Source organism: Tenrec ecaudatus, chromosome 3 (genome assembly GCF_050624435.1).
Source record: "Tenrec ecaudatus isolate mTenEca1 chromosome 3, mTenEca1.hap1, whole genome shotgun sequence".
NCBI classification, from domain to species: Eukaryota; Metazoa; Chordata; class Mammalia; order Afrosoricida; family Tenrecidae; genus Tenrec; species Tenrec ecaudatus.
In genome coordinates, this window is record NC_134532.1 from 169,997,146 (window position 1) to 170,007,285 (window position 10,140).

Sequence of the window (10,140 nt, forward strand, 5' to 3'; positions counted from 1 at the left end):
GAGGGAGGACTGGAGCCCTGTCTTCTCTCGCTCTGTCCAGAAGGAAGCCCACTGTGAAATGCCAGTGGCATGTACTCGGTGGTTCTGACCTGTGGGCTGGAGAGGGACAGCACAGGCTGGGATCGGACCTCCGGCAGCGGCGAGGTCTTGGGGAGGGACCACTGGGCCTCATCTAGGGGTGGTGGCAGGGCCAGGCAGGATGTGGATGGGAGAGGGTCAACGGGTCTGCCTCCGCCCAGACTAGGCTTCCCTTTGGTCCGGAGCAGGAGATCTACCGCAGGGGCTCGTTATCTTTTTACTTCCCCAGCAGGAACTATTCTTCAAAGACGCCCGTTTTTTTCCCCTTAGGGAAACTCCCTTCCCAGTTCAGTACTAGCGCGCCCAGCAGCGGGTTTGTTGAGCTGGATGGAGATGCGACCGTTTGGAAAGGAAGCAGGAATCCGCCTCCCTCGGCGGGACAGGGCGAGGGGCCCAGAGAGATCCCGGGCGGGAGGAGGGGGTGTGCAGGTTCCCAACCCCAGCCAAGAGGCCGGATGCCCGCCGGACGCTGCCGCCGCGCAGGCCCAGGCCCAGGCCCAGGCCGTGCTCTCCGCACAAAGCACCCAAGTTCCCCATACAGCTTCACACTGTGTGGTCCCTCCACCCTCTCCTCTGACCCACTCTACTGGTGCCGAAACGGTGGGGAGGTGCTAAAGGCTCCAAGGAGGGAGTCTTCCCCGTGGCAGAGCTTCTGAGGCAGAGAATAATTCTTCCTCTCCTTGCCTTCCCAAACCAGCTTCCTGATCTCAGTTTGGGAGCCCCACCTTTGCATTTAGAAGCTGGGCTTCCCCTCAGTCCTTTTGGGCAGACCACTCCAAGTAACTCTGAACTGAGGAAAATTGCTAGTGCGTTGCAAACAGTCCCGGTGGACTTGAACCTGCTCTTTACACGGACAGCCACTTCATTGAAATCATCAGAAAGAATGCCAGTGGGTGGAGGTGGCACTCACTCAGTTGGCAGAGAGTGAGGTCCCCTAGGCGCCCCCTTTCCAGCTCTGTTGCCTTGGTTCTCTTAGGTGACAGGCTCAGGTGGCACCAGAACCAAGTCTCCTCCCAGTCCAGGGCAGCCAGAAAGAACTGGCCTCGGCAGCCTGGGAAGCAGGGACTAGAAGGAGGCACATTTAGGTTAAAGTCAGAGATGCCTGGAGAAAGGCCAAGAGCTCCAAAAGCGGTGTTGGCCTATTTTTAAAGAGTGAACCTGTAAATCTTGGCACAGAACCATATCCTGTTTCTGTCTTTGGTTTTCTTAGCGTTTGAGGGAGCCCAGCTAGCTCATTCTGCTGATGCACTTCAAGAGAGCAGGCTCACCAGCATTTGAAGCTATTCACAACATCATGTGTTACATTCCCCTCCACCTATTTGACCAATTGTTGCTTTTCCTAAAGCAACTGGGAGGATTCCCGGGGGGTGCAGTGGGTAAGCGAGCAGCTGCTAGCTGCTGTGGTCACGGGTTCGAACACACCAGCTGCTCTGTGGAAAAAAGATGTTGCCATGCAGATTACAGTCTTGGAAACATTCTGGGCCAGTTTAACTTTGTCCAAACCTGCCAATGGCTCCCTGGGAGAACCATGGAGCTCCCCAAAAATGACAGCCCTGGAAACTGTAAGGGACTGTTCCACTATGTCCTACCGGGTCACTAGGAAGAGGAACAGACTTTTTATTCCACCCACACAAAGTTCTTCAGACAATTTACTCCTGAGGGGAAATTAAATATAAGGGGTAACCTCCATTAAAAAATTAGGTACGCAATTTTCATTCTTTCTTCTGTAATAAATGAGAAGGTTGCCTGTCCTTGCTGGCGGCTGGAGTGATGGACCCCATCAGCTGTGAGGGAATTGTCTATTAGGAGGGTGTGGGGTATTACCTGGTAGGCAGCATCATGACCGATGGGATTTGATCGGCATGCCAAGAAAACCCAGAGTCACAAATTCCTGAATGTGAGAGACTCTTGCTACCCCAGTTGTAGTCAATACCTTCCTCTATGTCCTCCTCTTTTTGTTTTGTTTTCTGTTCACACTTTTTTTTAAACCTTGGGGGGAGTGAAGTAGAGGCAGACACCATCAACTTTTTAAAATACTGATTTTGTCTCATTTATTTAAATAAATATAAATATAAAATTTATATAAAACTATTCACATACAAAGGGATTTGCTGCGACTCGGATTTGAAACACTCCCACGGAAAGTGGTCAGGAAAGCAAGACCTACAGGGTTTCATCTTCTAACTTATTTGCAACATCAAAACTTTCCGTTTCTGAACAGCAGCAGCAGAGGAGCCTCAAGAGCACGTGTTGTTCTGGCCCGGCTCTGAAAGAGAGTGCGGAAGAGGAAATGACAGGTGCTTTCTACCCACCCCACCCTCCCCACCCCCACCCGACCATATGAAACCCACCCTGGTTCTCTCTGATATAGCGCGAGACTGCTTTGAATTCTAGATTATTTACATTTTTAAAAATCTATGAGCGGAGCCTAAACCAATAGGTCCAGAAAGATACTCAAGGGGTCCGTTCGGTCCAACACTCCTGGTCGGGGAAGGCTACCCACGGTCCTTCCCCTGACCTGACGGTAGCTCAGGGAGGCCAGGTTTCCGGCGACCCAAGATTTCCCTCCGCTTTGGTTTTGCGAGGGGCCTGGGGAGGTCGGCTACTGTGAGCAGGTGGAGCAAGGGGGGGCAGCCTCGCTCATAAAGGAGAAATCTCCTTGTCGTCGTTGGCTGAGGCCGGCGACAAGGAGTCTTCATCTTCGGAGCGCGCGTAGTGCGCCTGGCTGCCTGCGCACTTGCAGCCGCTGTGACTGCTCCTCGGCGTGCCCTTTCCCTCCTTCTTGTGCTTCACCCGGCGGTTCTGGAACCAGATTTTCACTTGCTTCTCCGACAGGCTCAAGTACGTGGCGATCTCAATCCTCCGGAGTCGCGACAGGTACATGTTGGAGGAGAACTCCCGCTCCAGTTCCAGGAGCTGTGTGCTGGTGAACGCCGTGCGCATCCTCTTGCCGTTGGGTGTCTGGCTGGCGTCGGAACCTCCTGCAACGGGCCAGGAGAAGGCCTCTGAGAGGTGAGACTCCCTTGCCATGCCTACGATAGGGCCCCTTCTAGGACCCACCCACAGAAGCCCCAATAAACGCCACCCTCCACCTTTCCCATTCAAGGCTAGTCGTGACTTAGCGCACAGGAAATAGACGCCCAAAGCCAGGGGAGGCCTTGGCTGCGCTGGAACCAGAGGGGTGATAGTTGGATGGGCACCTCTGGGCTGTCTCCCTGACAACCCACAGGGTAGTGAGAGGCCGGCTGGGTTAGTCAAAAGCTTCGGAACACTTTAGTCAGCCCCGACTCAGGGAAGCCAAATGTGACTTCAAACGCACCCAGCCTGAACCTAAGTCTGCTGACCTCCGGTTTCTTCGCCCTCAAGTTCCAGATCCAAAGCGTCCCCCACCCCCAACTCACCCCCACCCCTCTGGCACCAAGGACCAGGACCGGGCTTGGAGCCCGTCCAGCTTCGTGCAGAGGGTGGCAAAAGAGAGCTTGAACCTTCCTGGAACTTTGAGGGGACGACTCCGCAGTTCGGCTCCAAGCCCCTCTCTCTCCCCCCGCGCCCCTCCCCCCGCCCACTCTCAATTCTTCCACGAGAGGTGAAAAGTTTGCGCCCCCGACTGCTGGGGGCGCGCGGGGCGCCAGTGCCCAGAGCCCCCGCCCTACCGATGGTGAGGCAGTGGAATCTCCGCGGGTCGGCCACGTTGTAGGTGGTGGCGGCGCAGACAGGTGCGTGATGCTGCGGATGCCCCAAGGCCGCCGCCGCCGCCGCCGCTGCCGCCGCCGCCGCCGCCGCCGCCGCCGAGCCGGGCTGCTGGGGCTGGTGGTGGTGCTGCGGCGCGTGGTGGTGGTGGTGCGCGTGGCTCACCCGCGGGCAGAACTGCGCGTCCCCGGGCCCCGAAGAGAACTGGCTCTTGAGCAGCGGCAAGGCCCCTGAGCCGCCCGCCGCCCCGGCGCCCCCGGCCGCTGCGCCCGCGCCGCCGGCCCCCGCGGGTCCCCGGGCCGAGTGCAGGTGAGAGGTGACGCAGAGCGGGCACACGCAGAACGCCTCGCTCTTGCGCGACGGGCAGCCGGGCCCCGACACCGACATCACCAGCGGGGACGGCATGCCCAGCGGGATGAGGAAGTCCGGCCCGGGGTGCGGCTCGGGCAGCGAGGGGGCTGGCCGGGAGGAGTCCTTGATGATGAGCGAGTCGACATAGAAGGAGCGCGACATGGCTCCAGGGGGCCGTGCGGGGTGGCGGGCGAGGTGGGCCAGCGGCTGAGCCCCCTCCTCTCTCCGGTGCGGAGCTCTGCCCTCCGCGCGGCGCGGGCTCTGGCGGTCAAGCCCTGGGGGACGCGGAGGTGGCGGCGGCGTCTAGGACACGAACAAAGGGGTCCCCGAGAGGGCTGGTCCTCAGGTCCCCCGCCCGGCGCCCCGGCTCGGGGATTTTATAGCCCCCACCCCGACACGTGATGCTGCGGAGTACCGCTCGGCTCCGGTTCCCCTGAAGCTCCCCACTCTCGGGATAGGCTGCCCCAGTCACAACAGAAGCGGCGGGGAGGGGCGGGGGCGCGGCGGGGCAGAGCTGGAGGGGTGGGGAGACGACGGGGACAGAGCGGGTGGAAGGGGGCAGTGGGGAAGACTTTGCAAAGTGTAGGTTTTGTTAATTTCGCCTGAAGGCCGTCCTTCCCCGCGACCCCCATTACGCCCCCACCTTTCTGCGAGCTTTTGCGAGAAATCTCAGCGCGGCATTTTCCATGTCACCCCGCTCCCTGGTCTGGACCCCAGTCCAGTCCTTGCGGGAGCCTGGCCACAGAGCGCACCAGGTGGGGACTTCCGAAGCCTCTATAGTAGCGACCCTCAGCGCTCTAGGCTCACCCGGGCCAGCGGTGGCTGGGGCTCGGGCTGCCACCCGAGCAGGCTTGTGGGTTTATTAGCCCTGGAGCGGGACGTAGGCCGGGGTCACCCTGGACTCTAGAGGCAGCTTTGGGACTTGGCCAAGGTCGTTCAAGTGGTTCATTCTTGACAGATTAGGCGCTGCCACCGTGAGATCTCCCGATTAAAAAGTCCAGGCTTCCATTCTGAGGCTGGAGGAAATCTAAGAAGCCTTTGCACTAGGGTCCCTTCCGGAGGCCACTGAGACCAACGGCCTTTCCCTGCACCCGACTTCCAACGGGAGAGAGGGAGTTGTTAGGAGATTGACCTTTTTCTTTGGTCAAATCCCTCTACCACCTTGTTCCAGGTGAACTGTATGAACGCCGACCTGAGGATTTTAGGGAGAAGAACCCAGTCATGTCCCTCCTGGGCACAAGGGCAGGGTGGGAGCAGGACTTTGCTCTGGGCCTGGCTAACTGCTGTCAGCAGGCGTTATCCGGATCTTGGCTTGCTGATGAGGTAAACTGGAAGCACCTTCCACTCATGCACTCCCAAAGCTCAAAAAGAATGAAGGAAACAGAGCTGTTCTAGAATCCTGGCCCAGTATTGAAGAAGGGGTTTAGGAAAGGAAATCTTTGAAGAGAGGAGTCTATGGAGAGTCCTGGATTTAATCAGAATCAGTGAGGGCCCATCCGATGGGGCGCCGGGGCTGACAAAGTTGGGGCTATTGGTTATCCTGGTAAGCAAGGAGAGAGAGGAGGTGGAATTCTGTACTGCTCTTTTCCTGGAGCAAAGTGATCTGGATTCAGGCAACTGAGTAACAGCTAATGCCTGGTCCTTTGTCCAGAACCACTAACTTTAGACCTGAAGTTACAATGATGCCAGGAAACAGGGATATGGCTCTCTGCCTGATAGGACCCAGTACCCAAAGGCAGGAGAGCATCAGTGTCTTGGGCTGGAGGGATGACTGTTTCCTTGGGTGCTCTTTTTGCCTTTCCTCCCCTCCTCTTTCTGTGACCACCTCTCCCCTGCTAAAGAAGTGTAATTGGGTTGTAGGGACGCCCCGCTCTGGGGAGCCCAGGATTTATGGATGGCAATTAAAGTTTTATGAATTGCAGCTGAGGCTGGTTATTGAGCTATTTGAATGTGATTAGAATTCAATTAGAAAGCGGTTAGTGGACAGTGGGTCTCCAGAGTATACACAGACAGCTATTCCAGAAATGTGCTAATCCAACATCTTGTGACAACAATTAAGGAATCTCGGGGCTTAACTTGGGCAGCTCAGCTGTAACTACTTTTGTACTACTACAAGGTTGCCACCACAGCCATCCCAGACCTCTCAGCTTCCTTCCAGTCCAGTGTCGGGCCCAGACGGTTCTGACCCACCTCGCCAATCCAGGCAGTTCCTGAATCATTCCAGCTCCCAGAAAAAACCTCAGGGTGCAACACTCCAGGGATGCTTTGTGGTAGTATGTTTTCAGGGCCGACATGGTCCAAAAAGGCCATAGATTTCATCCATTGATTTTAATTTTTATTTATTCACTTTTTAAGGGCAAGAATGGTTCTCTTTTCCTCTGGATTAGGTAGGAGGTGCTCCTACTTTGGGGAGGACCTACAATGTTTCAGTGGTTTCAGCACAGGGCTTCTGTGCTGGTGCCCTGGCTACCCGCATCCTCCAGAACCTAGGGCGGACCTTATGCTTTGTTTCAGAGGACTCTAGTAGGCGAGATGCTTCAACATCTAATGAAATATATGCCTGAAGTGGAGGCATTCCAAGTGCTGAGGAATTTATAGGGGGCAGAAACTTTCACTGGGAACGCAAATGTCCTTCTAGCCTTAAGGCTGCCAGAGGAGAGATGGCTTAGGATCAGCCTGTGGAGGAAAGTAGGACAATGTCAGAAAAGCTTACCCATTAGACCAAAAAGCCCCAAAGACCTCTGTCATTGACACCCAGTGAATTCAAATGCATAGTGACCCATAGGACAGAGGAGAACTGGTCCATAGTGTTTTCAAGGATGGAATATTTTTATGGAAGCCAACTGCCACCACTTTCTTCTCTGGAGCAGCTGGTGGGTTTTAATTGCCCACCTTTGGATCATCAGGCAGAATTTAATCGCTGAGCTACCCACCAGTGTGTACTTAGGGTCCTTAGTAAATTATTTGTCTCTCTCTCTTTTACAGTTTTCTTTGGATCTCTCCCTGTTTCCTCCTTCCTCAAAGACCCACCTTCAGAAGCCAGCCCACCAACTGAGGTCCCCATCGAAGGCACGGGAGCAATTTTGCAGCTGGTAGGTCTCGGGCCAACCGCCACCCTGCTCTGAGCAAGGAGACCCCAGGCCAGCCTCCCTCTTAGACAGTCTGTGCGCGTGCCCATCGCCCCTGAGCCACAGTACAATTTTATTTCTCAGTGATTCTGTCCGATAAAATTTCATTGCCCATTAAGTAATCCCCGAATTGAGAACTCTTATGAGCCTATAATGAGCTCTAATTGCTCCAACTCGGGGAGCCACGTGGAAGGATTTGTTCGGTATTAAGCAGTCGGGTACAGAGTACAGGCTGTTACCTAAGGCATCACTTTCATAACTCAGGGAGAAATGTTGTTCTGCTAAGGGGCGGGGGTCTTTCATTCTCTCCTTATTCTGGGTGACAGAGGATAGTTTTGTCTGCTTGAGTACAGGGCATAAATGCAAAGGTAACAAAACTGCTCCCATGTGCCAAGACACCCCACCAACAACTGGGGGTGGGGGGGAAGATTCAAAGAAATCTGGAAATCAACAGCAAAGGCATGTCTTCAGCCTCCAGATGCCTCAACCTGAGCCGCTGCAGCCCACCCCAGAAAAAATGAACTTGTGGTTCTAGCTTTCAGAAAGGTTTGGAGAACTTCCTCTCTCTCCCGTGGTGATCGCATCTGAGCTGAACCCCAATTCCTTCTCTCACCAGTCTTGCTTCCTTGTTTCTTTTCACCCACAAAGTCAGTGGAAAGTAAAAGGGCTAGGACTCAGCCTTGCTTACTCAGTAACAGGGTCCCAGCGTCCTGCCCCGTCGATGCGCATCGCCATTATTGCCGGTGGTAGTTCCCACTTTACACCCCCCTCCCCTGCCGCCCCCTCGCTCTCCAAAGGGTTACCCCTCCAGCCCAGAGCTTCTTTACTTTTCATCTCTGCGTTGGGTTGGCCTCGCGGGTCTCCGGCTCCAAGAGTGAGCCGAGGGGGCTGCGAGCAGAGGGAGGGGACGGGCAGTGGAGTTGGCGGGGCAGCCTCGGATTTATTTGCTCCTCTTACATTGATTTCATATTAGTTTCCAAAGCGATGAATGATCTCAAAGCTGGGTTTTGTTAGCGGAACACAAACAGGAGACAGGACTTACTTGCCCCCAGCTCCCTTTAATGAGGTCATTATCAAAGCGTGAACAAGTCTATGAATGTTTTATTGAAAGCGCATCGTTAACTTGTATCGCTCCTTTTCTCCGAGTGGCATTGTGATATTGCTGTCTGTAGCACATCTTACCCGATATAGCCCGAGATCTCCCCATTCTCTGTAACCAGGCAACCCTTTCTGAATACCCCAAAATTGAAAAGAACCGCTTAGTCTTCAAGAAAGTCCTCAATAATAGTGGAAAAGAACAAAGATCCAGGAGACAACAAAATGCCACAGGGGTGACTTTTCATGAGCAATTATCTCTCATTAATCAGAAGAACAGCTGCAATATTAATTTTCTCTCTTTCTTCCTCTCTTTTCACAGTCCCCAACATTTGAATAATCATAAATTTTGATTTTATGAAGGAGTCACATTTTCAGGGACTGGAGGAAAGCAACTACCTAGGTGAAGGCAAGGCGAAGCTTTTCGCAGTTTGTGTTCATTTTGTTTAGCCTGGCTAAAGCTGCCTACAAAGCAAAAAACAATATTTTAAAAAGTATTATTATTGAAAATATGGGGAGAAATGCCAGAGAAAAGCTCTCCCCCCTCCCTTCTTTTAGGTGGTGGCTGGGAACCTGGACGTTACTTTTTGGATCTCCCTCCTCCCAACTACTCCTCCCTCTTCCCCTACTGTTCCCCAGTTTGGTCCGGAGGAGCGGGGCGGAGGGAAATGTCTCCGGCGTCTGGCGTGGGAGTTTCAGACGGGTTTCTGCCCGTTTAACTTGCAAACGTGAAGCCAAGCGTTGTGGATCTGACCAAAGAGACACTCTTTGGGCGTAACTTGCATTGTGGCCGTCAAAAGCCTCGCCGGCCTTGGATGAACTGGAACGTGCATTCAGCAGAAACGGGGCGCTCGCTCTCCTTTCAGGCGCCGGCGGCGAGGCGATTGTTCGCAGGACGTGTACAGCCAGGGCGGACACCGAGGGTCCCAGATACGGCTGCGACCTGCAAACGAGCTTGCGGGAGCTAAAAGAATCGCACTGAAGCCCAGGACTGCCATTCGCACATACACTCGCACAGAGGACGCAGGCCCTTCTTGCTGAGCCCTAGGCAGGGAGCAGAGGGGGGCAGTCGGGAGCCAGCCCCCACATTCCTGCGCCGGTGGAGGGATGGGGGCCTGGCTGTCCCTTTGGCTGCCCGAGTGGAGTTACTTTTGAAGCAGGGCCCGGCCAAGCTGTTCTAGGGAGAGGGCCGGCTGCTGGCCTGCTGGTCGTCCACCACCAAAAGTGAAAAGGAGTTTGCTACTCCTCCCTGCTTATTCAGAGCGGACGGGCCTTTGAGAAACCTGAATTCGCCTTTGTGCTCGCCCCTGGCTCACGAGTTCAATTCGGCCCTCGGAGACGGGAGGGGCGCGGCTGCGGAGAGGCCTGGGGGCTGAGCTCTGAATCTCAGGAACCGCCCAGTCCCCGGGGCTCCTCGGAGAGTTTTAATGACGCCCTAGTCTCTCTCGGCCTCTCCACCTCTCTGCTTCCCGCTTTCCTTTCATTCACGTCCGCTTAGTCCCCTTCCCCACCCCACCCCCAAGTCCTCAGGCTGGACAAGGCCTCCCTCCCCCACCCTCAAAGCGGTCCCCAGGCGTCAGAATACAATTTATTGAGCGCCTACTCTGTGCCCAGCGTGTGCTGGGCGCCGCGGGGGGGCACGCCTGAAAAGGCCAAGCCTGTATCGAATAGAATATTGTTTCATTTCAGGAACAATGGCCTGAGGTAGGGAACAATTATCCGGATAATTGAAGCAAATGCTCCACCCCCCCTCCCGCTCGGGTTCCGCGGAGCGGACCCACACATTTTCCCCATCTTT

The 10,140-nt window shown here is 55.0% G+C and overlaps 1 protein-coding gene across 1 annotated transcript; it reads right to left on the reverse strand.

The window, feature by feature from the left end:
- Positions 1-2,718: 2,718 nt before the first annotated feature.
- Positions 2,719-4,281, reverse strand: GSX2 (GS homeobox 2). The gene is made up of 2 exons (XM_075544968.1): positions 3,732-4,281; positions 2,719-3,059 (listed from the first exon to the last, which is right to left on the reverse strand). Exons 1-2 carry the CDS (start codon positions 4,279-4,281, stop codon positions 2,719-2,721), a joined length of 891 nt encoding a protein of 296 aa, XP_075401083.1.
- Between the last annotated feature and the right edge of the window lie 5,859 nt (positions 4,282-10,140).

Coding starts and splice junctions, on each gene's coding strand:
- GSX2 (XM_075544968.1), bottom strand. CDS start 4,281: ATGTCGCGCTCCTTCTATGTCGACTCGCTCATCATCAAGGACTCCTCC. Junction 3,060..3,731: donor ATTCCACTGCCTCACCATCG/GTAGGGCGGGGG, acceptor GGCCCGTTGCAG/GAGGTTCCGACGCCAGCCAG.